At 38.0% G+C, this 27,983-nt stretch overlaps 1 protein-coding gene across 4 annotated transcripts; it reads left to right on the top strand.

Moving 5' to 3' along the window:
- Positions 1–45: 45 nt before the first annotated feature.
- Positions 46–25,558, top strand: LOC120284206 (serine/threonine-protein kinase GD17699). Of its 4 annotated transcripts, none has more exons than XM_039292671.1 (7): positions 46–182; positions 293–365; positions 22,882–23,518; positions 23,577–24,597; positions 24,663–24,808; positions 24,872–25,021; positions 25,077–25,558. In XM_039292671.1, exons 3-7 carry the CDS (start codon positions 22,883–22,885, stop codon positions 25,353–25,355), a joined length of 2,232 nt encoding a protein of 743 aa, XP_039148605.1. In that variant the 5' UTR covers positions 46–182; positions 293–365; position 22,882; the 3' UTR covers positions 25,356–25,558. The 4 variants fall into 4 exon arrangements, 3 of the variants coding, with proteins under 3 accessions (XP_039148605.1, XP_039148604.1, XP_039148603.1); XM_039292670.1 differs by having other exon boundaries at positions 293–565; XM_039292669.2 differs by having other exon boundaries at positions 122–365.
- The last annotated feature ends 2,425 nt before the right edge of the window (positions 25,559–27,983 follow it).

Here is a 27,983-nt window from a genome sequence, read left to right as displayed (position 1 = left end):
TTTATATATATAATTAAGACCCATAAAAACGAATCAATGGGATCCTATTTATCCCTTCTTCAATGTTCCTTAGTTGGCGTAAACTGAGCGACGATATCTTGACCTAAATTTTGTTTAGGAAAGAGTTTCCTAAAACAGTTGCGGCCCAACGTTGTATATGTGGTGATATATATGAAAGCACGGTATTACAATTGAATCAGTTTTTGCTGAAGATTTTTATTAAATTTAATATATTCGATATCCGTTTCGAATTATCTTTTAACAAACTATAATTTTTTTAAATTTTGCTTAGGCGGAATGATTCAATGAACGAGAATTGTGAACAAGTATATTTAATAGCAGTGTTCAATTAGTATTATTGTCAGGTAAATCAAATTATGTTTGTGCTATAACGAATGTCGAATACGGTTAAAAAACATGGTGACATCATAAATTTTCTTAAGCCAAAACGCATAAGTAACATTTCGGCATAATCCGATTGTGTGAATAACTAGAAAATTGTGTGCGCAACTCTGCTGTACAGGTTTAAAGGTACCACCCAAGAAATAAATTGTTTTTACATCAGGTGAGAGCATTAAAGATGCCGAATAACACAAAATTCCATTAAAGTACGCATTGCGACCATTTATATTTAACTCGTCCCCTTAACAGCGTGGCAAAGTTTAGCGTTTACTGCAGGGCCTAATGATGAACATAAATTCTCCACTATGCTATCAAATTGAAGTTCGTCGGTGTATTGATTGGAGTGTTCAATAGACTGGTATTCTCTACAAACTTTTTCAATGCAGGGAATTATGGTTTGCAGCTTATTTCAACCAACACAAGCATCCTATAAAACATCCATCCAAGCAGAAACATTTTCACTGCTCGATATTATTGCAATGTTTATACTTATAAATTGACTTATATATATACCCTTGCGGAGGGTATATTGATTTAGACAGAAGGCATCTGTGCCTGGCCGTCCGTTCCTAAGCAAACTAGTCTCACACTCCTATAACTTTAAAACTTTTCTATTGCTGGTAGTATATAAATTATGTCAATTAGATTATTATAATAAAAGAGTTATTTATTGAGCCAACTGCTCTTGTTTTCGGTCTCTTACGAAATAACTTATAGAGCTAACTTATTTATCCCGCAAAGTCAAACTAAGATTGCTTATTTAGCGCCTCGCGCCATGCCTCTTCTGCAAGTTGGAGCTTCATGTCTCCGACGGACACTTGGCGCTCACATGCCCGTGCCGTATTATTTTGAACGTTGCACATCGCTTTTGCCGAAGCGGAATGAAGCTCGCCCGGCACGGTAACGTTGATGTTACTGTTGACGGTGCCGCATCCGGTACCGGGTGGCATTTCGCTGGGTCATTGCATCACTTCGGCCTGCGCGTGCTAACCCTCTCCCTGTCTCAAGCTGAAGGCATCCGAATTCTATGTCCTTAGATGGATGTTTACGTTTGATGCGGCAAATAAGATAAATTATAATGAGGATTATGAAGACTGTGGAAGAGAGCAAAAGATCCAGGTCTTGCCCGATGGCTGCCGGGATTGGATATGCTTATTGTGTTGAAGATTTTTAATGCGCATGACGTGAACTGATGATAAGCCTCTTAGCACGTTTCTTTGGCCATGGCTGAAATTGTGGCTTTCTTCTTTGAACTTTCGATTTTGTTGATATAAGAAGTGCCGTCCATTATACCCGTTACAGTCGTTTCCGACTGTATAAAGTACATATATATATTCCTGATTAGGTCTAATAGCCGAGTCGATCTTGACATGTCCGTCTGTCCGTATGAACGCCGAGACCTCAGGAACTATAAAAGCTAGAAGATTGAGATTAAGCATACAAATTCTAGAGACAAGACGCAGCGCAAGTTTGTTGACCAATGTTGTCACGCCCACTCTAACGCCCACAAACCGCACAAATGCCATGCCCACACTTTAGAAAAATGGTTTGATATTTTTTCATATTTTTATTAGTCTTGTAAAATTATATCGATTTAAAAACGCCCATTCTAAAGCCCTAAAACCTCCCAAAACTGCCACATTTTTGAAAGCGGAAAAAAAGAATTGGACATATAAACCTACAGAAATGGTGCCGACAAGTTTTCGATTATAAAAATTAAACTCGCAAACAATCGAAGATCGATATCCTTTACATAATATAGACGACATATATCATAAGCTGGGTGGCTGAAAGTTATTTTCTTCTTTAGACTTAGCAAAATGGCGATATTCAACTCCAAGCTATTTTCTGGCCTAAGGCTGAACAATTTAACAGAACCCAATTTAAAGCTAAAGAGATGGAAAATTGATAGATGGAAATATTGATCTCATCAAAGAAAAAGAAAACGCCTTAGCGGATGGTCTTAGTAGGATATAAACTAATAATACCCTCTTAGACCATCCCGAAATAAATAAGAATGAAACCATCCAATAAGATAAAACATGTATATTCTTAGGCAAACTTAACAATCTCATGTAATCAGTTAAAAGTAATGACGAATAAAACAATGACTTTTCGTTTGACCTAATAGACCAATTATCAAACCAATCTACACCGTCTACAGCGCTCAATCTGACAATTTAAACTATATTAAAAATACAGTAAACGCATTGAACATATATAAGTTGCAGTACTTAAAAGGTTGGAAAAGAAATAGCCAGGCACCAAAATACTGTATAAACGAAAAATAAGACACACACGAGAAGTAATGCTATTTTGAATTAAATTAAAAAGATCGTTGTTTTCTAATAGACGTCACAGATGAAGAAAAAATTTTAAAAATAATGGAAGAACATTTAAGGAGTAACCATAGCGGTATGAACGAAATTTTTGCGGAAATAAAAAAGCGATATTATTCCAATCTTCTTATTATAATCGAAATCCCTTAAAACATATGTAAAACATAACTAATACCCTTTCGCAACGCAACGAAATAATTCATTTAGATATTCATGCCTTACTATCGATAAATTCACGAAATACGCTACTGCTTCTTATTTTAAAGATTTCGGTCGTGAATACCGACGTAAAACGATCTGAAAGAGAGAATTCAGAACAACTGCAAAAATGTGGGATCTTCGGACATCGTGGAGAGGGGTCTGGAATTGAGACAAGCCTCGATTTTAGCGAGAAGCATCATCAGCTCCTCAAACGTAAACCTGCGGGCGGATGTAGGTATATAGAAAAGTGTTTTGAGATTTTTCACTCCCGCTTCCCACAGACCCCCCATATGTGGAGACCTGGATGGCATGAACCGCCACACAAGTCCCTGGTGGCTATATGCGTCAGTCACAGACTCTTTGATGGCTTGTACGAAGTTCCTGGAAAGTAAAGTTGCTTCCCCCACAGAGGTCTTGCCATTAGCCGAATGGACCCGTTGAGGACAAGCGCACCTCGCTACGAATCGAGCAAAGACCGCTATGAATTTTTCAGTTATAAGATCGGAGGTGGGTTACAAATGGATCGCCTTCGTGGAAAAACACACAAAAAAAATACCTTCCTTAAGAGACACGCTCTCGGTTAAATTTTTAATTTCGAAAGGGCCGGCATAGTCAATGCCCGTGAAGAAGAAGGCCCACGAGAAGAAGACTCTATCTGTCGGAAAATCGACCATCAACTAGGTTTGAAGTCTCCTCTTGTAAATCGTGCAAATCTTGCACGGATTCACCACAGCCTTCAAAAGCCTTTACAGCCGTGAAGAGTAATCTGGAAATTGGAGGGCGAGACAGTCTACAGTCGTAGGGGAGAATCAGATGGCGTTCATCCTCTTGAGGCAGTAAGGCGGCAGAATTCCCTTAAAAGACCGTGTTGGTCAATGAATGGAAACAGATTTAGTAACGGAATAGACACTGGAAGGGGCCTTTTATCTACCAGATGATTCTGCTCTTGGCCGTATACTCGGTGCTGCGAAATGGAGATTAGAGTTCTTTCTGCCTCTCGGATTTCTTCACTAGTGGACCGTGAATTGGGCGAGATCGAACCCTTGCGGCAGCGCTTCAGGAAACGTCGTACATATGCCTTGTAAAGTTTGGAAAAACGTTCCAGGAAGTCGATAGACGGCGAATTGGCAAAATGCACTTTGACCGCTGGATGTGAGTGCCCCTTGCGCTGGTCCGTGCCACCAGAGATGATTACCTGGCAATTCATGTAGGCATACGCCTCGACTGGCTAGTTCGGCGGAGTTTTTTCAGATCGAACGTGGCGATCTGGACAACTCTGTTGGCACAATCGTGGTCCAGTAGCACGAAGGCGTTTGTAACCAGGCTAGAACAATTGTGGAATCCGTCCAGCAGCGGATATCTGAACTTGGCAGTCGACCCGGATGTAGATAGCCGTTCCATAGGCTTTCTGAGACGCGTCACAGAATCCGGTAAGCTCTATGGTTACCTCATGCTGATACCACACCCATCTCGGAACGCGGATCTAGTTGAGGTCGGAATACTCACTAAGAACGATTGCCATCTCTGACTCACTTTGGTTGGAAGCAGCAACGTATGGTGCCTCTCTTTACAGGTAAAACAGCTGAGTATGCTCGTGCAGTCATGTGGCTGTTGGCCTCTCGCAAAACAATTCTGACATAGCTGCTTCTTTTTAATGGAGCCGGAACGCGCGGCAACTGACATTTGGAGAAAGCGCGGGCACAATCCTACCGTATGCTTCTCCTTGGAGCATAAGTCACACCCGTTCTGTTTAGTGCTCTTTAGTGCTGACCTTTGTCGCTTTCATATCCTCGATGGCCTCCAATGTCCGATACGGCTCAGGAAGGTGTTAATTTCATCCCAAGCTGGGATTTCGGGCTTGGACGTTAAGGACTGTTCCCAGAAATAGAGGGTCTACTTTGGCAGTTTGCTCGCGCACAGGATAACGAACAGACAATCCCAGTTGTCAGTATATATGTGAGAATGCGCTAGCGCTATTTAACATCTCTGAATCAAAGACACTAGAATATCAAGATGCTTACCGCCATACGATTTTTTTGCACACGATTTGTTCGGCGTGGCTCTAGGTGGCTCCATGCTCTCTCTAATTTTTTTTCAAGAGCGAGAGAGCGGAGAGCTCTACAGCCAGCAGCTCTACGCCTATAGTGACAGCCGACAACTGTATGTGTGCACACGTATGCTCATGCATTGTAAATTTGCAAAATATGCCCTTCCCTTTACAAGTCCTTAGACTATAAATCTATATTATTTTTGTATATGTATATATGTAAAAAATTCTTGTTTTGCATTGCTTTAACGTTATTATTATTATTATACATCTTTAAAATAGTAATAGACGAATCTATGTACATCATATCACAAATTAAATTTAAAAAATGACTGTATATCAGAATAATTGGCATTAGAGTATTCAGCTTGCGACGTGTGAAAAATTAGAGGAGACCTTTTATAGTAGACATCGATTCTTAGGTGCTTATGACCGCACCTCGTGCCCCAAGAAATCAATTTTGCATTAAAAAGGACGCATATTTTTATTTATTTTATAATTATTAACTTTTAACTATATATGTTTGTATTATTTTTATGAAATATATTTTTTAACATGTATTTTTTTTTTTTTTTTGAAAATTTAGATACTAAAATAATAGTTATTTTAGTGTCTTTGGTTAGAGATTAACGGATAGTAAATCGGAACATATTTTTTTGCAGTATGAATGTTACAAGAATTGAACCGATAGCCCAAATACAATAAAAAAAAAACATTACACTGTATTCCAAATTATAAACATTTCTTCTTTTCGTTACTATAATAATCAGCTTAACTCAGTAATTAGCATATAAGTTCAAGAATATCCCTATGAAACTTATTGTAAAATAATCTAATTATTATGTAGAACATTCAAACCTAGATACCAATGTAAAATAACAGATTCAGGCCGAAACCAATATCATGATATATCGAAATTTAACGGCCTATGGACAGGCGAAAGTCAATGGCTTGGAGAGTGACATATCCATACCTCCGTTAGACCTAAACACATGCCTATATACCCAGTTAATACCAGATAAGAAACACTGTTACATGAATCCCCAAATAGATAGAAAACTCCTGAGCTAAACATTTCTCGTCTGCCCTTACACAATTGTCACTTTCCCACATTTAAAGTTCGGACTTACAAACTCGAAAACAGAAGTTTTAGATTTTAATAAACAAAATTGTAAGAATCTAAGACCGTTTATATCCAATAGCAAATGCACTTGAATCCTGAAATCCAAAGGACATGTTTAAAAATCTCTAGACCGAGGCTTGAACGTAAATCAATCCAGATTTAGTTGAGTTTAGTTTGATACCCAAATAAAACGGTGTTCTTCAAAACAAAATAATTCAGTTAATAAAAATTATATTTTATGGTAATATAATATGGTATACTGGATTCGTTAAAAGTATGTAACAGGCAGAAGGAAGCGTTTCCAACTATATAATGTACATATATTGTTGATTAGGATCAATGGCCGGGTCGATCTAGCCATGTCCATCTGTCCGTATGAACGTCGAGATCTTAGGAACTATAAAAGCTTGAAGGTTGAGATTCAGCATATTCTAGAGACAAAGACGCAGCGCAGTTTTGTTGACCCATGTCGCCGCCCACAATTTTGATAAATGTGTTGATATTTTTTCACAGATTTTTTAGTCGCTTAAATTTCTAACGACTTGTAAAAAAAACTTTTTGCCACGCCCACTCTAACGCTCTAAAGCCTCCGAACCGTTTACGCCCACACTCATTTTATTCCCCAATATTACACATGTGTGTATGTTCTTGTGTTTGTGTCCGAATGCCCGCAAACGACAGCGAAAATGAAACGATAATAAGCAATAATAAGTTACAGACTCCTATAAAAAACTAAAATCACGTCGGGGTCACCAAATGTTTATGGAGTTTAAAAAACTTTGGAGAAAGTTGAGCAGTCGGAGTATCCAAAAAATTTGCGATGGTTTCACGATTGGTGTCTTCCGTTAAATTGAAGGGCATAAAAGTGGAGGACAGGTGCGAAGAAAAACCACTTGCTTTCTCATCATCCGTCTTGTGCCAGATGCCACCTCGATCCTGAATTGGTGATTGGAACAAAGGCTGTCTCTTGATGCCTCTCATGAGTTTCCATATTGAGAATCCACTATTACTATCTGGACCAGCACTCCCGAATAAGGTATCCAGGTTTGCTTTACTGTTATTGGCTAGCAGACGCAGTCGATTAGTAGTACTTGAATATTGCTGGTAAATGCTAGGATCTCCTGTCCCGATGTATTGTCTTCTGAGGCGTCTTTTGCGGCTAAGCAAGTCCCTAGCCTCCAAGCTTAAAATGGGAGGCCTCCTTTTGGTCGTGAGACCAACTTGGTGAGGGGTTGGTGTAGCCTGCCTTGCAGCTTCAATGATTGCAGATGTGAAGTAGTCGACGTACGCTTCCAGCCTGCTGCAAGTGTCAATGGGAATGTTCAGTTCTACAGTAGCCTCGATGTGTTTTTTAAAGGTCCGAGTGTTCGCTTGTGGAGACAGCATTTTTGTAACACTTCTAAATGATTGGGCGTCTTCATCTAGCTCAAAGGCAGATGGTCAGATGACAGTTCTGTCATCACATTCACCCTGATTTGTTGCTGTCTAAAGCCTTTGGAGATCCCAAAATCTATGGCACTTGGAGAGCCAGTTGCACGATAGGGTAGCATGTGGCTTCTCCAGTTGCAACGAGGTCGATTCGACTTTCTGCACGTGCAAAACACAGTACCCTACCTCTGGTACACATCCTGTAACTTCCCCACCATCTGTGTTCTGCGTTCCAGTCACCTACCGCAAGGAACTATGTGCCAAATTGTGTGATGAACTGCCCAACAATAGCATCTGTCCATCTAAGAGTCGGAGGGCGGTATACTGAGGCAACATTTAAGTTTCCTCTGCTTGCAGTCAGCTGAATGGTTACTGCCTGGATATGATTTTGCGATAGAGTGGCGAATGGTTGATGAGAGATATTTGATCTAACAAGGATCTCCGCACCACCGTATTGTCTGGCATCTGGATGGTTTGTAGTATGTAGGGTAAAGCAATCGACCCGGAAGTTGGACCGGGAGGAGAAGTGAAGTCGTGAAGATCAATAAAAGCGAGGATATCAGTGGTCATCGAGGAGGCCCCATTTTAATTCCATGCTGCTTTCTTAAGAGGACCCATTTTTAAAAGCAGACGACGATGGACAGGTTTGGAGAAGTAGTTGCATCAACGTTTCCACTAACGACATCATTTTGTCAAACCTAGATTAAAAATGATGTTACAGTTTGGAGTCCAGGTTGGTAGTTACATTAGAAGCAGTAGGCAGCAGGCAAATACGTTGGCTGAACATTGGCTGATTGCCTCTGAGAAGGGGATCCGTTTATAGGACCAGCAGCGGTTAGTTCGTTGGTCTTCAAATGATGCTTACGAGTAGAAGCTTCTTTTAGGTATTTAATGCAAGCAAATTTCCACATTCTCTGCAAATAAAATGCCGAGAACAATACGTTTTGGTATGACCATAGCCTGCACATCTACGGCATTTTACATGCTCGAGTTTCTTACGTGGTTTATCCCATGTCACTCGATGTTGAACATGACAAGAATATTCTTAACAAGCTTGTTATTTTCCGCTTTTTTGAGATCAATAAACGTCATATTAAGAGGGAGTGAGGTCGACTTATTGCGTGGAGTATATAAACATATCTTACACAATGGTGTAGGAATCACCTACAAGGGCGTCCAGTTCGCTGCGAAAAGCTGTGATCAGATGACGCCCTCCTGGCCTTCTTTGTGTGGAGGGCTGTGCTTGCACTCTTGTTGTTTCTTCCTTTACCTTGTGTAAAAGAGACATCTTGCCATCCTGCAGAAGGTTGGGGATCCGCTAATGAGCTGAGAAGAGAGCTGCTGTGAGTCTTGCTGGCAGAAGTAGAACATACATTGCCACTTAGCGAGAAGGTATAGATGTACGGGGACGAGATAGTTGAACTTGATGAAACTAGGACCGAAAAAAAGCAATAATCCAAGATACTATAATAACAGATACAAAAAAAACTGATATGCAAACCCAAAGTCCGAATAAAGATATGACTAATCAAAATCAGTACTCGCCTCGTCCTGTAACTGTTAATAAGAGAGGAAATTACTACACCTTTAGAAGGGACTTAACTCAAGGTAGACTTTTTTATTTTGAGCTTAAGTCATTTAATATTATTCATTGGTCAGTAGGAATCGTTCAGTTCCTTATGAACTTAACCTAATGTGCAGCTTAAAAGATATTATGGATTCTGTTCCTTATTTATAGTGTATACAAATGTACCGTGGATAAACAAGGTAGACAAAACAATTCTCTCAATCTCAATCAACCTCAAATAATGTGAATGGTAATGGGCCGGTAAAAAGATAGCAAGAAGTCAGAGTGAACAAAGCAGGAAGAACGTAAACTCAAGAGACGTGGAGGGACGAACTAGTCCCCATGTCTGAACAAGTTATCATAATAATTATTATAATGGAGTGATCAATACTGGTTCTTTTATCAACATCATAATAGAATGTTTTGCAGGCTTGGAGGAAGGAAACAGAGATTTGACAGTATACACTATAAGAGGGCCAACAATATTAAAGAAAAGTAAAATTCATAAATTTTCTGAAACATGATTTCCAGTTAGATCAAAAATATCTCGAACAAACCAAAGATAAGATTGATTATTACAAGGAAACTGTAACATAAGGATCGAGGACCTACAAGATCAGATACGAGGAAGAGAAGGACGAGACCGCATCTACAAAATGCCTCGACCTAAAAAAGTCCGCACCTGCAGAGTTCCTGAAAGAAATGCTTAAACCAAAACTTAAACCAAATCAACAGAAAGAGGAGACCGCATCAGCAAAATGCCTCACTCCAAGAATAAGCATTGACGCAGTGGAATATGATACACTTTGATCGCATGTTCGTTGACGACGATATAGTCAGCATCGCGATAAATAATGAATTACGCGAGTGCAACGAGTACAGAGGAAGTTAAGTGTTTAAAGGTGGTCCCATATGAGTATTACTACATTCGGTACAAAGAAGGAGAAAATTTGAGTACTTTTAAATATGTCATATAGACTCGGATCTTAAAAATATCCTTAAGGCTTTGATCAGGAGGTCAACAAGGATATTAGGAATATGATAAAACAAGGTATAAATCGCAAGTCTCAGTCACCTTATTGTTCTCCTATTTGGGTGGTCCCGAAAAAGGCAGACGCTCCTGGGAAAAGGAAGCTTAGTTTGGTAGTAGATTAAGGGAATCTCAATAAGGTAACTCAACGACAAATTCCCCATTCCAAGAATGGATGAAATATTTGATAAACTTGGACGAAGTCAACACTTTACAACGATCGATAGCCAAGGGTTTTCACCAAATTCTGATGGATGAAAATTCCATTGCGAGTGGACCGCTTTTACGCTTTTTCAACTAAACATGGGCACTCTGAATACACAATCGTGCCCCTCCAAAATTTCACAAATGTATGAACAATCTTTTGGGAGATTTAGTTTATATAATTGTTAGAAGATTTGAAGGGGGTTGTATTTCACTTCAGGAAAGGCGTGTCCTTATTTCAGCTAATATTCACGTACACTCGTAAAGTTAGATCGTAGAAGTAGATGGAGCAAGTATTGAATCAGCAAGTAATTGCTGTCTAAGCGACGAGGTAACCTGTGCCTTAATTTTAGCGAGGCGGTCTCTTGTAGGGGCTTTTTCCGCGCCCACAAAAGTGTTTCCGTTGTCGGCATAGAGATGGTCAGAGGTCAGAGGTGGCCTCTAAAAGAATGGCCTTCTGGAGCATACGAATACACGCACATAGCCTTTGGTAAGTCGACAGGCGCGACCTGATTAGTTCTTGACATCAAAGGGCCCCACCAAGTCGTGTCCTGTAAGCGTAAAAGGTCGCGAAAAGGTAGCTCTGAGCTGAGATTTACGTTGAAAATTGTTTCTGCGCTGGCGCTTTCGGTCGCTTTGACCGAAACAACCACAACCAAAACCACGTCTCTTTTCGACATATTAAAAGGGGATAAAAGTATAATACAAAGCAAAAGCTTGAGATTAAGCATACAGTTTCTAGAGACATAGAGGCAGCGCACAAACCACCAAAAAATTTAAAACTCATTCTTACGCCCATAATCCGCCCAAAACTGCCACGTCCACACTTTTGCAAAATGTTTTGATACATATTCATAATTTCATTAGTCGTGTAAATTTTCACCGAAAAACGATTTGCCACGCCCACTCTAACGCTCTAAAGCTGCCAAACTGGTCAAGCGCACACTTATTAACAATTTTTAAATTTTTTCTCATCTAATAGATTCCCAAAAAAATTATGAAATTTCGGGTTGGCATTCGCACTAGCTGAGTAACGGGTATCTGATAGTCGGGGAGCTCGAATATAGCATTCCCTCTTGTTTTTAAGCTATTGCGTTCCGATTTACATTCCGTCAATCTCTAATACGCCTCCTTGGTTTACTAAAGACTTGACACACCTAAGAAATGAAAAGTTCAGCCTTCATACAAAATTTAAAAATACCGGTCTACCTTTTTAAATTTTAAAGTGCTCGGTAAAATTTTACTGTGCTCAATGCCCAGTGTTACAAGAACTAATGTACTGTACGTTCCAGTTCGCCAAACAATTTCTTACCCTTCCTCGCTATTTTTTGAAAATACCACTGATCAGGAAATTTACAAAGTTTTTCAAACCAAATATTCCACGTTACCAAATTGCGAACAGCCATACTCTTAAACGGTGTCAAAGTCGAATTTAATATATTGTCCCACTCTAAATGAATGGTCAGTGCTTTACGAACTTCAGCCTGTCTATTCGCCAAGTCCCGACCGAATCCCTGGCTGTGTGCCCAGATTCTGTGCGGAAGCCATGTGAAAGACTCTACTGAAACTGTTAACCTTATTTTTGGAATCTTCCTCCATATATGGAAGGAATCCTTTGTGATTCCTCTCCATTAAAAAGGTAACAAATTGGATGCAAGCAATTACAAGCAATCTCTAAAGTGTCGGATATCCATAAGCTTTTTTAAAATTATATTACTGCTAATTTGCAGCACTTTTGTAGTTCAATTATATCACTATGTCAGCACTGTCTTTTGAAACGAAGATCAACAACCACTAACCTATTGGAGCTAACTTCTTGTGAAATACAGTGCTTCAAAAACAATCTTTAAATAGATGTCATGTACATTAACTTTATTAAAGCATCTGACTCCGTTAGTCTTTCTCTTCTAGTAAGCACACTTGATTTATTAGGTTTCCCTGTTGATCTTCTAAATTGGATTTTAAGTTATCTGAATAGCAGGACGCAACGGGCCGTCTTTAAAAAATCCCTATCTTGCATTCCCCGGGTCACATCCGTTGTCCCACAAGGGAGCCTTCTTGGTCCGCTTATTTTTACCATATTTATTAACGAGAGTACTTATGTACGAAGACGATGTTAAATTATGCTTCCAGTTTAAAGAAATATGGTACCATTTGGACTTACAATACGATCTAGATAGCTTTCAAATATGGTGCCGCGATAAGGTACTACACTTAAATGGCTCAAAGTTTAAAGTTAAGACCTTTAGTTGTGTCGCTGCAAGTGCGTGCTCTTTGGACGGAATAACACGGGTTGATGATATTTATGGACCCAAAACAAAAATTTTTAGTCCATATATCGACTAATGTCAATTAGGCCAGGCGTGTGCTTGGTTTATGAAAAGGTGGACTAAAAAAATTTAAAAAAATATCCAAAAAATTTTCATAAAGTGTGGTCGGGGCAGTTTTGTGCGGTTTGTAGGCGTAAGCGTGGGCGTGGCAAAAAGTTTTTTGACACAAATCGATAGAAATTTACAAATTAAATTATGAAAAAATATCCAACAAAATTTCAAAAATGTGGACGTGGCATTTTTGGGCGTTTTTAAGGCGTGGGCGGGCAAACAGATTTTTGTCAAATTTATAAAAGTTTACAATATTGATATTTTTATATTAAAATATTTTTCAAAAGTGTGAGCGCATATGAAGAGTTTGCAATATTCATAAGTTAAAAAATATACAATTTTTAATATCTGAATGAATTATATTTTGAAGATCACCGACCGTTTTTAAGAAGGTATAAAACTAAACTCAAATAATTGATCTGGATTGATTGACGTTCAAGCCTCGGTCTAGAGATTTTTAAATATGGCCTTTGAATTTTAGAGTTCTACTAAAATAGAGCTTTGGAGTTACTAACTTATGGATAACTTATGGATATAGTGACGTATTTGGGTGGTCCAAACCGGCCACTTCAATTATTTCAAAGAACTATAAACAGTAATGCACTTGAGTGATTTCCATAATGTATCCCAGCTGCGCAGCATCCGTTTCTAATAAGGAATTCTTTGGCAGCGGCACTGAGCCGTTCTTGTAAACATCCTAAAGCCTAACCTAAGCAGATTTGACTCCTCTCTTTGAATCTTCTCATAATCTGAAGAATCAAATATTGTCAAAATACTGAGGCTTCTCCTCAATCCAATTTACATTTGATTTTAAGTCTTAAGCTGAGATCAAAAGAGATCTTAGCGTTGTCCTTAGTCAACTGACGGGACATTAGTTCGACTCAAAAATATCACAACTAATTTTACTGGCGCAGTCGGTAAGATACAAAATTATCCGAAAAAAGAACCTTTGAGTGGAAAATAAGTTAAATTTTATAATCCAGTGCTCGAAATATTTCCCAAAATAAATTCGTGAAAACTCTTCAACTTGGATTATAATTCCAATTCGGTAATCCAATAAAAAGTGGAAGTGAAATACGGATATATATATTTTACAATAAAAATTTCTCAACCAACTATTACCGCACCCCAAATCGTTGCGCTGAGCGACAACAACCTTGACGAAGCCCGTCGGCAGCTTAAAGACATTTTGCCATTCAAGGGTGATCCAGAAACCCTTCACACCTTCATCAGCAGAGTAGATTACGTAATTTCGCTCTACCAAACCAATGATGTCCAATGATATCTACCAACCAATGTACTGGGAGCCATCGAAAGGAACTTGGACGGACATGTTACTCGATCTTTGGGACTTCCGAACATCGAAGATTGGCTTACCCTCAAACTTCAAGCTACAAACTTCTGGAGAACTTTAGGGAGACACCGTTACAGAGGAAACATAAGATCATTCTGCGAAGAAGCTGAAAGACGCCGTCAATTATTACTTTCAAAACTACACCTGGAAGGTAACCAATCGGATTTTCTTATTTATATTCAGGCTATTAAAGACTCTATTAAGATACTGATAAGAAAACTACCAATACAATTTAATTATTTATGAGCTAAAATGCTCATCACGATATTACAGACTTAAGATCTTTAATTACCATTGCACACAATGAGGGAATTTATGAAGAACACATTTATTTTGAATTTAATAAAAACCCAGAGTACCGTAATAAAAACTCAAATTCTAATCAGAATTCGAAATCACATAAATTCAATACAAATGTTCAAACTCAATATCGACAAAGTTACCTACAATATTTCCAACCCTTCCAACCTAATTTTGTCAATACATGCAACCATTTAGACCTAGCTATACACAGCAGATGATTAACAACCCACCAATGTGCACGCACCTTATTATTTCATACCCAACCAATACATAAACACCCATTATTAAAAAAAATCCTTTCCAACAACATCCGAACAAAGCCCAAAATCCTCAAACAACACATTTAAGAGGAAATACATACCCTCAATTGCAACAACCCTCTACATTTAAAAATACTAACTTCCCGATTACTAAACGACTAAGCTCATCGGACAGTGAACAAACTAAAATGTCTATTGACGAAATGAGATTCCAAGACGCGCATGAATTCGAACAAGTCCAACCTAATTATTACGAACAACAGTATTATGAGCAAAATCAGTACAATCCATATCAAAATAATGGGTTCATTAATGAAGGGCAACAACAGGTCCAACCCGCCAAAATTAATCACGAACAAAATCAAAATAACTCTGAACCGAACGAAAATTTTCGGTCAACATCCCCGTACAACACGAATACATAGAAATAGCACACAAATGTTGCACATGCAAATGCCTTATAGACACAGGATCCATAATTAATATGATCAATTATGATCTTCCCATTAAAAATAGAAGATGTGAAGTTTTAACATCAAATGGCCCTATTGCCTTGAACGACTTGATTATGTTACCCAGAAATAGTATTTTCAAAAAAACCGAACCATTTTATGTGCACAGATTTTCTAATAATTACGATATGCTAATTGGCAGAAAATTGTTAAAAAATGCACAATCAGTTATTAATTGCAAAAATAATTCAGTTACCCTTTTTAATCAACCATACAAATTAACTATTTGAGAATCCGAAAGAAACCAAAATTTGTATATCCAAAAGACACCAGAACCAATTGCAAACTCATATCAGGAATCAATAAAAAAATACGATTTTTGATCAAACATACAAATTATTTACTTAGAATCCAAAAGAAAACGAAAATTTGTATATCCAAAGGACACCAGAACCAATTGAAAACTCAGATTAGGTATCAATAAAAAATTAGATTTTTCACAATTTCGATTAGATCACCTAAATCAGGAAGGAAGGCTTATTATGTAAATTTAGAAATCTTGAAGATAATGAAGGAGGCAAATTACCATTTACAAATACCATTAAACTCATACTAAGTACAACAAATAACTCCCCAATTTATTCAATACTATACCCACTTGCGCAAACACACGAAATTGAAGTAGAAAACCAAGTACAGGAATTGCTAAATCAGGGATTAATTAGGGAAAGTAATTCACCATACAATAGTCCTACTTGGGTTGTACCAAAAAAAAACCGGATGCTTCTGGCATAATAAAGTACAGGGTAGTAATTGAGAATAGAAAGCTAAATGAAATAACCATATCTGACAGATATCCAATTCCAAATATGGACGAACTTCTTGGCTAACTGGGTAAATGCCAATATTTTACAACAATCAATCAGGCAAAAGGATTTCACCAAATAGAAATGGGCGAGGAATAAATACCTAAAACTGCATTCTCCATCAAAAGCTGTCATTACGAATACCTTTTGTGAGTTAAAAAAAACTTAAAACTTAAGGCTTTGATAATTCGAGAAAAATTTATTTGAAAAGAAATTTTTTAATCACATACGCAAGTAACTTTTCCCTCGGGGCTGTCCTTTCTCAAAACGGTCTTCCTATATCTTTTATTAGTAGAACACTTAACGATCACTAATTAAATTACAGTGCTATCGAAAAAGAATTACTCGCCATAGTTTGGGCCACTTAAACTTTTCGACATTATTTACTAGGGCGACAATTTCTCATTGCTAGTGACCATCAACCTCTTAGATGGCTTTATAACTTAAAGAACCGAATGCTAGAAATATAAAGATGTAGAGTTAGAATACCAATTTAAAATCGATTATATCAAAGGGAAGAAAAATTCAGTTGCCAAATGCATTATCCAGAATTAAAATTGGAGAAAATCATCATAGTGAAGCTACTCAACATAGTGCAAAAGAAGACAATAGCTACCTTATTCATTTAACAGAAAAACCAATAAATTATTTCAAAAAACAAATAATCTTTATTAATTCCGATAAAACTAAAGTAGAGAATGCAATAATATTCGGTAACTCCATTACCACAATTCAATATGATGTAATGGCACTTGAAAAAGCCAAACAAATTTAAATCGATCACTTTATCCGTAGAAAAATTACCATTTATATTGAGAGCGATGTAGATTTTGAAAGTATTCAAAGAGCACACATATAAATTATTAATACCACCTACACAAAAGTACTACGCAGTCCTTTCCTATTAGAGAACGTTGTTTCAAAGAAATCATACTTCAATCACACAAAAAACTTTTAAACCCTGGTAAACAGAAAATGACAAAATTAAAAAACAAAAAAATCACCTCTTTCCAAATAGCCAACTACTAATTCAGAATATAATAAACGAATGCAACATATGCAATTCGGTCAAAACAAAACAAAAAAACACCAAAATCACACCTAAACCGGAACATTGCCGAGAAAAATTTGTGGTAGATATTTATTCATCTTAGGGAAAACATTACATCAGTTGCATTGATATTTATTCTAAATTCGCTACACTTGAGCCAATTAAAACTAAGGATTGGATAGAATACAGAAACGCATCAATGCGCATTTTTAATCAATTATTTAAACCCAAATTACTAAAGGCCGACAGAGACGGAGCTTTCTCCAGTTTAGCTTGGAAGCGATGGCTTGAAGAAGAAGATATCGAATTATTGCTTAATACAGCAAAAAACGGGGTAGCAGACGTCAAAAGATTACATAAAACAATAAAGAGAAAAAATCGTATAATCAATTCATCTGATGAGGAAGAAGTAAAATTAAGCAAGATAGAAACAATCCTTTACACATACAACCATAAAATTAAACATGACAATACTGGACAGACACCTGCTCAAATTTTCCTTTACACTGGGCATTCAATATTGGACACTCGAAAAATAAAAGAGAAGAAAATAGATAAAATAAAGGTAGACCGACAGAAAACTACAGAAAAGATCTACTACAGAAAGGCAAATAAGAAAATCCATTTAAACCAACCAAAAATGTAGAAGAGACTGGCCCTGACCATTACAAAATCACTAATAGAAATAGAGTTACCCAATACTACAAAGCACAATTAAAAAAAAAAAAACAAAAGAAAAATAATCAACTCTCAATTTCACATGCACCTGGTACCTGATAACACTATGGCTTATACTGATCACAGCGGTTCATTGACACCTACCACGGATACCTCCTTTTTTCTGATAAGCCAGTGCAGATACCATCCTCCCTTGAACATAATTGCTTAAAAATCAATTTAACTGAAATAGACATCGTGGTTGACTATTTTGAGCAAAGACTACGAACCGATTACCATGCACTTCAGATTTGTATACAATAAAATGATACCTATTTGGAACAATAGATGAAAATGATCGAGTCGAAATACAGAAAAAAACTTGAAATCAACGCCCATAACTCAGTAAAATTACATTAACTCAACGACGCTATACGATTGATAAATTACGGAATACAAAAGATACAGAACTATTAAAACAACCACGCCATCATTGACAGTTTTTTGTTCGAACTAATACAGTTTACGGAATACGTAGAAGATTTGGAAATGTCTATGCAGCTTTCCAGACTTGGACTGTTTAACCCCAAATTACTAAACTACGACAAACTTGAAAATGTGAACAGCCAAAACATTTTAAACATTAAAACATCCTCTTGGATTAACTAGAATGATAACCAAGTATTAATCATATCCCACATACCCATTTACCTTTCACTAATAAACACAATTAAAATAATCCCTTACCCAGACTCCAACGGCTATCAGCTAGGTTACACAGACACACAATCATATTTTGAAAAAGAAAATAAAGCTTATAATACCGAAAATAAAGAAGTAAAAAATGAATGTGTCACCAATATTATTAAACACTTAAATCCAATTTGTAATTTTAAGCCAGTACACACGAACGAAATAATAAAATACATAGAACCAAACACAATTGTAACCTGGAACTTAACCCAAACAATTCTTAACCAAATTTTGCCAAAATTCAATTAATAATATAAAAATAGAAGGAAACAAAATGATAAGAGTAACGCAATGCAAAATAGAAATTAATAGTATAATTTTAAGTGAAAATCTCTTAAAACCTGAAACAGATTTGACACCACTATAACCACCACTTAACATAACAAAAATAAAAACTGTAAAACACAACGACATTGTTGAGATGATTTTAGAGAACAATATTACACTTTACATACTAATGACCATTGTAATAATTGCACTAATTTTGTTGTACTTATATTTAAGATATGTATAATTTAAGCCATTTATGATGCTGAATGCAAAACTTAAAATAAGAAAAAATCGAAACTCTCCACAACAAATAGAAATAGAAGAAACTCCATTTCCCATACTATATCCTTTAATCCCAGCCCAAGTATAGGCTTCTCTTTATGGAAAGGGGAGTGACGGATTTGGCTGGTCCAAACCGGCCACTCCAATGATATCAAAGAACTATAAACATTATAGCACTTAAGACTTCCATAATATATCCCAGCTGCGCAGCATCCGTCTCTAATAACAAATTCTTTGGCAGCGGCAAAAATTCTAAAGCCTGACCTAAGCAGATTTGACTGCTCTCTTTGAATCTTTTCCTAATCTTAAGAATCAAGAGCGAGGGTCTCCCGAAATACAAATATTGTTAAAATACTCAATCCAATTTACATTTGATTTTTAGTCTTAAGCTGATATTCGAATAAAGAAGTTCAATAAAAACCTTCGTTAAATAATTCTTCTCAGCGCTGTCAACTGGCGGGACATTTATTCGACTCAAATAAAAAAATATTACAACTAATTTTACTATATATATAAAAATTAAAATGTGTTAGTATTTTAAGTATTCATTTGAATAGCTTATACCCCCATTATGTATATCCGCCCTTAAATAGGGTTTTGCAGAAAGAAGTAGATAGAATGCTATAGTCGATTTCCCCGACTATCAGATAAACGTTACTCAGCTAGTGGAAGTGCAAGTCTGAAAAAATTACAAAAATGGTTTAAAAGTGCGTGGCATAACAGTTTTGGGCTGTTTAACGGCGTAAGAAGAGGCGTGGCCAAAGTGTTTTTGCTATACTGGTAGAAATTAGAAATTGTCTCTTAATCACAGCATTCTAGCTTTTAGTTCCTGTGATCGAGGGGATCATACGGACAGACGGACAAAGCCAGTTTGACTCGACTATTGATCCTGAATAAGAATATGGTCGGTAAACGCTTTCGTATATTAAGCGCCATTTTAAATTCCGCCATTGCTGGTATTAGAACATTTGGATTAGTTAATCTGTTTGGTTTTCTGTCTTAAGGCAACAAGGAAGGCATAAACATCGGTGTTTGGTACTCTTTCACTAATCATAGATGAACGTCAGAGACTAACGTTGTAAATTCTCTCGAATCCTGGTATCAAAGCACTGCTTCTAATCGTTGCGGTATGAGCGTGGCGAAATAAGACATTTCCCACTGGATCTGCCATGATTTCAAACTCAGGAATTTTAGCTCTATTCCAAAAGTAATTTGCGGAATATTATGTGGTTTGTAATGTCGCACTTAAGATATAAGTATGTTATATAGTATTTTATATAGTATATATAGTATCTTATTTATATTTTGAACCCACTACCACATAAAGGTTTTTCATTAAATTTACTCTAAAACAAATAGAATGCTATAGTCGTGTTCCCCGGCTATCAGATACCTGGTACTCGGCTATTGTGAATTCGAACTCGAAATTTCATTATTTTTCTGGGATATCGATAGATATAGGGAATAAAATTAGAAAAACTTTTAAAATTGTTCAAAAGTGTGGGGTGGCCGGTATGGCGGCTTTAGGGCGTTAGAGTAGGCGTGGCAAAAAGTTGTTTGGCAAGTTGTTCAACAAATCAATTATGAAAACATCCAAAATTTGTTCAAAAATTATGAAAAATATCAAAAACTGATTCAAAAATGTGGTCGTGGCAGTTTTGAACTGTTTTAGGGGGTTAGAGTGGGCGTGGCAAATTTTTTTTTTAAATCGATAGAAATTTACAAGACTAATAAATATGCGTTAGAGTGGTCGTGGCAACTTGGGATCCGTCTTTGTCTCTAGAATCTGTATGCTGAATCTCAAACCTTGTAGCCTTTATAGGTCCTGAGATTTCGACGTTCATACGGCAGATCGACTTACCTATTGATCCTGATCAAGAATATATATACTTTATATGATCGGAAACGCTTCCTTCAGCATGTTACATACCTTTCAAAGTATCTAGTATACCCTTTTACTCTATGCGTAAGTGGTATAAGTTCATAAAAGGTATACATGTATGTATATACAATACTCTACTTCTACACTTAAGCTAGCCTAAGAATTAAGATAAGAGACAGAACATGTGAAATAAAGCTCGGATCTGGCAGTTGAGTACAAAGAGCATAAGTGAGTACACGCGCACTCCAAATTAATAACTTGAAGTCTGATTAATTTTTGAGACCTATAAAGCGGAGCACACCTAGCAATAGGGATCTGCATCATACAACTCAATGGAAATCGGCTGTCACCCGACATTGCACGCAGCCGCAAACATGCCCACTTTGGAGACACAATTAAGTTCTACGGCGCTCTTCTTTGCGCTCATCTTCCCGCTTGAACTGAATTACCAGTCGTGAACTGAATTTCTGCCTTTTCGCTGTTGTTGATTTTACCATGGCTGCTGAAATTTCCGCTGATGCAAACAGGGTGACATTTTTGAAGCAAGGAGGCTGCAATTTATAATCGAGTGGAACGATTAGCGTATTCTTTTTCAAGTTTTGCGTTAATTTTGTTTAATGAGTTCGTTCTTCGTGTGAGGTTGGAGCTAATCGTTTAGTTCCAACAAACATTTAGAAAATTTGTCAACGAGCTCAACTTGATTGGGATGTAATCGAAAGTTACTTGGGTGAGAAGTTTGGTAACATTCGAAGGCGGACTGTTCGATGGGTTCACTTGGGTACTATTGTTTGAGGATTCTACGATCCAGTTCTTTGGCATGTCTAACCTGCCCGGCCTGTTGGCCGTCGACAAACGGAAGATGCTGAAGACGACAGCATTAACAGTTACAACCGCAGTCGGCATTATGAGAAGATGGAGTAGAGTTGCTGCGCTGAGGACACCGACAGGATTGACGAAGCGGGCAGTGAATAAGCTTTGTCTGCTACCCCTTAGGAATTCTGTTGAAAACCACGATTCCAACGGGGGTAGTATGGTGGGTCACGCAGCCGCCACCAATCCTAAATTTATTATTCGTTCATGTCAGCTTTGGAGGCACAATTAAGTTATACGGCACCCCAGCTGTGCAGCATTATCTTTGGTTATCTAAGCTCCCCTCACTCAGAGAGAGAGAGTTCAATCTCTCGCGGTTCGCTCTGCAATTAAATCGCTCATAACCATTCGCCTTCGTATCGTGGTACATATCGCAACAATGCAATTATCGCTACAACAATAAAACATATCGTTCAAAATCGCTCTTTTAATTGCTCAAAAAAGCTAATGAGCTCAAAATCTGCTAAAAGGAATTGGTTAAGGACACCTTTTGACCCAAATCGATATTCAAATTTCCAAAATTAAGGTTTCGCTTATAAAGGCCGAATCTAATTATATGCTGAATTATGATATACATTCACATGCTTTCCTACTACAACTTTTACATAGTCCACGGGATTTGTCTATATCGGCGCATCCGGTAGTGCTGGTCAAAGCAAATATGCATTATACATATCTACTATTTATACCTGTTACTAGTAAAAGGGTATACCAGATCCGTTGAAAAATATGTAAGAGGCAGAAGGAAGCGTTTACGACCATATAAAGCGTATAGATTCTTAAGCCGAGTCCATCTGTCCGCCTGTTCGTTCGTCTGTCCGTCCGTATAAACGTCGATCTCATGAACTGTAGAAGCTAGAGTTGAGATTAAGCATACACTTTCCGGAGACATATACGCAGCGCAGACGCCCACATTAACGCCCACAAACCGCCCAAAACCGTCACGCCCACCTTATTGAAAAATTGTTAAATTTTTATTATTTTACTCACCAATATCTATCAATATTCCAGGAAAATGAAATCTACTATAGCATTCTCTCTGGTTTTAATTATAGTAATAAAAACAAAGTATAAAAATCAGACAAATTTATATCGTTACGTAAACCATATATAAAAATTAACTGCTTATTCTTCACATATCATTTCTTTCTTGCTTCAGCATGGAATTAGAGAAAGTAAAGATAAACAGCCTTCATTGTAATGATGCTGTGCTGTCTTCACTTCAAGCATCCCCTTCTGCGACACACCCTCAGAGCGTTCCTTCAAAGGCGAATGCCGTCACCGAGGCTTCTATTATCGAAAAGACGAATCTACAGCATAATGTCCAGGAAGATAATAGCTACAATAGAGATTGCGACAGCCCCGTCAGTTCTAGCTCGGAGCCGGAGAAGGAGTTGGATGATCTGCGGTACCTGCACTCCTCCTCTCTAACAAACAGCGTAGTGGTGGGAAAATCGACTGGCTCGCTAAACGGCGCCTACTCTATCACATCAGTCACTTCCAAAACGAAAACGCTTGAACCCAACTCTGCTAGTGGGTCGGCATGCTTAACCATTGCACCCACCGCTGATCACATTAAGAAACGTATTCCAAGCAGTCGAACGCCGACACGAAAGGCACTAAGAATCAAATTCTACCGCAACGGGGATCGTTTTTATCCGGGTATAACCATTCCCGTGTCTAACGAACGGTACAGATCCTTTGAAAGACTCTTTGAAGACCTAACCCGTCTGTTGGAAGAGAATGTAAAGATACCAGGTGCTGTTCGCACCATCTACAACATGTGTGGGAAGAAGGTGGATACTTCTCGTTATTTTTACTACACATACTTTTATTGTTTATTTGCCCTTGTAGATTACCTCTCTCGATGAATTGGAAGATGGACAGAGCTATGTTTGTTCCTGCAATAACGAGAATTTTAAGAAGGTTGAGTACAACACTGGATCCCAGCCTTTGTCCAATCTGACGCTGACCAGTAGTCGTTCCAACAGTCATCGATTGGCTAAGTGTCGACCATCCTCTCCCCTGAAAAATGGCTTACTTGCAGGCAGCAGTCCTTTGCCAACTTGTGGCGGAGGAACGGGCAACGGAAGTCCACATATCGCTTCCAGATCAAGCGATCGAGTTACAGTGGTTCATCCTCGAATTGTGACGCTGATACGTAGTGGAACTAAACCGCGGCGTATTATGCGATTATTGCTAAACAAGCGTAACAGCCCGAGCTTCGATCATGTGCTGACCGCCATTACGCAAGTGGTTCGATTGGACACGGGCTATGTGAGAAAGGTATTCACCCTTTCAGGTGTATCAGTGGTCCGACTATCTGATTTTTTTGGGTCGGATGATGTTTTCTTCGCTTATGGGACAGAGCGGATTAACACTGCGGAAGACTTTAAGTTAGAGGCGGAGGAGCATCGAGCTATTAATGTCATTCGTAAGACCATGCGCACGACTGGAACCACATGCAAGGGACCTAAGCCTAAGATGCCCATAAAGAGCAAAAAAGTTTATCCTCCTGTGGTTGATTCGGAGGCTTTTAAGGCAGCAACCACACCAGAAGATGATAGTCATGCGGCTTTACTTACGAGCACTGGTATGGAGATCAATGAATTACCATCGAATATTCGGAACACTTACACTCTGGGAAGAATAATTGGTGACGGCAACTTTGCCATTGTGTTTAAGATAAAGCACCGCCAAACTGGTCATTCCTACGCCCTAAAAATAATAGACAAAAACAAATGCAAGGGCAAGGAACACTACATTGATGCGGAAGTTCGCGTCATGAAAAAATTAAATCATCCGCATATAATTTCGCTTATTTTGAGTGTAGACCAAAATACTAATATGTATCTTGTACTGGAATATGTAAGTGGTACGTTGAATGTGAATACATTCACAGCTTCTTTTTGCTTAAATATGTTGTTAAATTTGTAACAGGTGGTGATTTATTCGACGCTATAACTCAGGTAACGAGATTCTCAGAAAGCCAGTCGCGCATTATGATTAGACATTTGGGAGCGGCCATGACTTATCTGCATTCAATGGGCATTGTGCATCGAGATATAAAGCCTGAGAATCTTCTAGTATGAAAAAACTAATGAAAAATACTGAGCATTAATACGACTAATTATTGGAACTATTTGCAGGTGAAACTAGATGAGCATGGACATGTTCTTGAACTAAAGCTTGCTGATTTCGGATTAGCATGTGAGGTAAACGATCTTCTCTATGCTGTCTGCGGGACTCCCACATATGTAGCACCAGAGATATTGTTAGAAGTGGGATATGGGCTAAAGGTAAGCAAATAATAGCTTTATTAAAAATGAATATACTCACATAATCTTCTCAAAGATTGACGTTTGGGCCGCTGGAATCATTTTGTACATACTTCTATGCGGGTTTCCGCCGTTTGTAGCGCCTGACAACCAACAGGAGCCGCTTTTCGATGCTATTATCTCTGGCATTTATGAGTTTCCAGATCCTTACTGGTCTGATATAGGGGACGGTGTGCGCGATCTTATTGCCAATATGCTTCAGGCGGATCCAGACGTTCGTTTCACAAGCGAAGACATCCTTGATCATCCTTGGACGATTGGAAACCAGAACGAGTGTACCACATATAAAAGATGAGTCGTGGCTGTGGGAACTTAAAAAAAAAATCAACTTTCACTCTTAAATGACTAACTTTTGTATTTCTGATCTAAAAATGCTTTTATATTAGAATTAATTTATTTTTACATATAAATTATATGTGAATTCTTACATATTGCAATAACAACTAAGAATGACCATCGAAAATGAATAATAAATTCCATAATATATAACTTTTTGAACCATTGACACTTTTACATGGATATATACATATTTTTATTTCGTACCGTTTATATGATTCAAATTCCGTTTAATTTCATTTCAACACCATTTTTTTTTTGTAAACACAATGTACCTGTGAAGGTAAATGTCCTTGAGAGAGGAGAGTGGTAGAACTACAATTTATCATATCAAGCGGTTTAACTGAAGAAAAAAAAAATGTAGGCTTACATTTTAAAGTAACGTTTTACTTTTCTAAAAAAAAAAAAACTTCATCATTGTCTTATCTTTGTGTATATAGTATAGTAGTCTCCCTCTTTTCCACAATAATTTAATAATACAAATTATAATATAAAAAAAATTTTTTATATATAAAAAAATATAAAATAAAAAAATATAAAATAATAAAAAAAAACTCTATAATAAAAAGTAAATTACTATACATTAAAAATATAATATATATATATGTCGTGGCGAAAATAATGAGTATGCGTTTAGTCGCCGTTTACTTCTTCTCCATGTTCCCTTTGCTATTATGCGTGTTCCTATTTATTGTCAATGTGTGAGGATGAATAGATGAATTATCTAGGACTTTGCAAAAACGAGAGCGATAGAGCTGTTGCTGAACGTGGCCACTTGCGCTGCTTGGTTAGAAAGGGAAAACTATATAATGAAAAGGAAATGCCAAAAATTGAGAAGAGACAAAGCAGGCTGCACGAAACGGGAGTGAGGTCATTAATCGTGGAGAAGCCAAAGCAGACGCAAGTGGACTCGTTGACTGCGCACAGCTGTATAAAAATTATATTGTGAAAAGAGTTATGAGCAACGCTGATATGGACGGTCGGACGGACGGCGAGGCCCCTGATATTCATAACCCGACATCAGAAGTGGGATCTGTGCCACACCCTGCATTTTCTGAGGATCAGTGGCGTGCAGTAGTGGAAATGCAAAATCGGAATTTTGCTGAACTTGTAAAAATCATGCAAGTGACGCCGGCACGTGAGCAGCAACCTAGTTATGATGTTAAGCTACCCAAATTTAACCCTGATGCTGCATGCGTAGAGGCAGCAAAGTGGTGTTCAACAACCGATATAATTCTAACTGAGCACCCCCTTAAAGGAAGTAAATTGATCATCGCACTAAGTAACTGCATGGAAGGAACTGCATCTCAGTGGCTAACACAAATCTCGTACCAGGGTATGACTTGGCAAGAGTTCCAGGAATTATTTCTGCAGCGCTTTGAAACCGAAGTGACGCCGGCCGCTACGTTTTTAAATTTACTCAACAGCCGCCCGACTGCCGATGAATGTTACGCGGTGTATGCGAGTCGGCTGGTGACGACGCAGACTACAAAGTGGCGGAATATGGAAATAGAAGAAATTGCCGTTACAACTGTTCTTGCGCATATGGCAAACATTGACAGTCGTTTGCAGCGCGTCCTCTTCACATCCAATGTGCGTACCAGAAGTAAGCTACAGGCGGAGTTAAAAGCGTTTACGTTCGACAAGAAGCGACATGCTCGAGATGACAACCTTGGACCTGACCAGAAGAACCGTAAGGCATCGCCAGTTGTATGCCACTTCTGTTCAAAGCCGGGACATCGAATTGCTGAATGCCGAAGTAAAATGCGACAAGATAGACAGGCGAAACCACAGCGTGAAAAATCAAATGTTACGTGCTATCGGTGCGGCCAACCGGGACATTTCTCCAACCAGTGCCCGAAAATCGGAAGTGCAGCCAAACAAGATGTGACTCAACAGAAGACTGTTAACCAATGTTGTGTGATTGAGCCAAAGGGAAGCTTGCATCAACGAGGTGAGATCTATCCAATTTGTTTCGATTCCGGTGCAGAGTGCTCCCTTATTAAAGACGACATTAGCAATAAGTTATCTGGTAAACGTATAAACAATACTGTAATGATAAAAGGCATTGGTGGTGGCAGTGTGTGCAGTACATTGCAAATCTTGAGTGAAGTCACTATAAACGAAAATATTATGGAAATATTATTTCATGTAGTCCCGAACGAGCAAATGAGGAATGATATTCTGATAGGGCGAGAAATACTTAAACAAGGCTTTTATGTAATTTTGACATCCGATAATTTTAAAGTTGTAAAATCAAAAACTGTTAATAATTGTTCCGTTACTGAGCGATCGTTTACTTTGTCCGATATTGACACCGAATTAGTCGACAATGAGAAAGCTCAATTAATTGAGTTACTTGAAAAGCACTCGACTTCATTTACCAACGGGATACCTCATACTCGAGTAAATACAGGCGAAATGAAAATCCGTTTGATTGATCCAACTAAAACTGTTCAGCGCCGACCTTATAGACTTAGCCCCGAAGAGAGAGAAGTAGTGCGAATGCAGGTGAGCGAATTGATAAGATGTAATATTGTTCGCCCAAGTTGCTCTCCCTTTGCTAGCCCCATGTTGCTCGTCAAAA

Source organism: Drosophila simulans, chromosome 2R (genome assembly GCF_016746395.2).
Source record: "Drosophila simulans strain w501 chromosome 2R, Prin_Dsim_3.1, whole genome shotgun sequence".
In the NCBI taxonomy this organism is placed as follows: domain Eukaryota; kingdom Metazoa; phylum Arthropoda; class Insecta; order Diptera; family Drosophilidae; genus Drosophila; species Drosophila simulans.
This window is presented reverse-complemented; position numbering and strand designations above follow the sequence as displayed.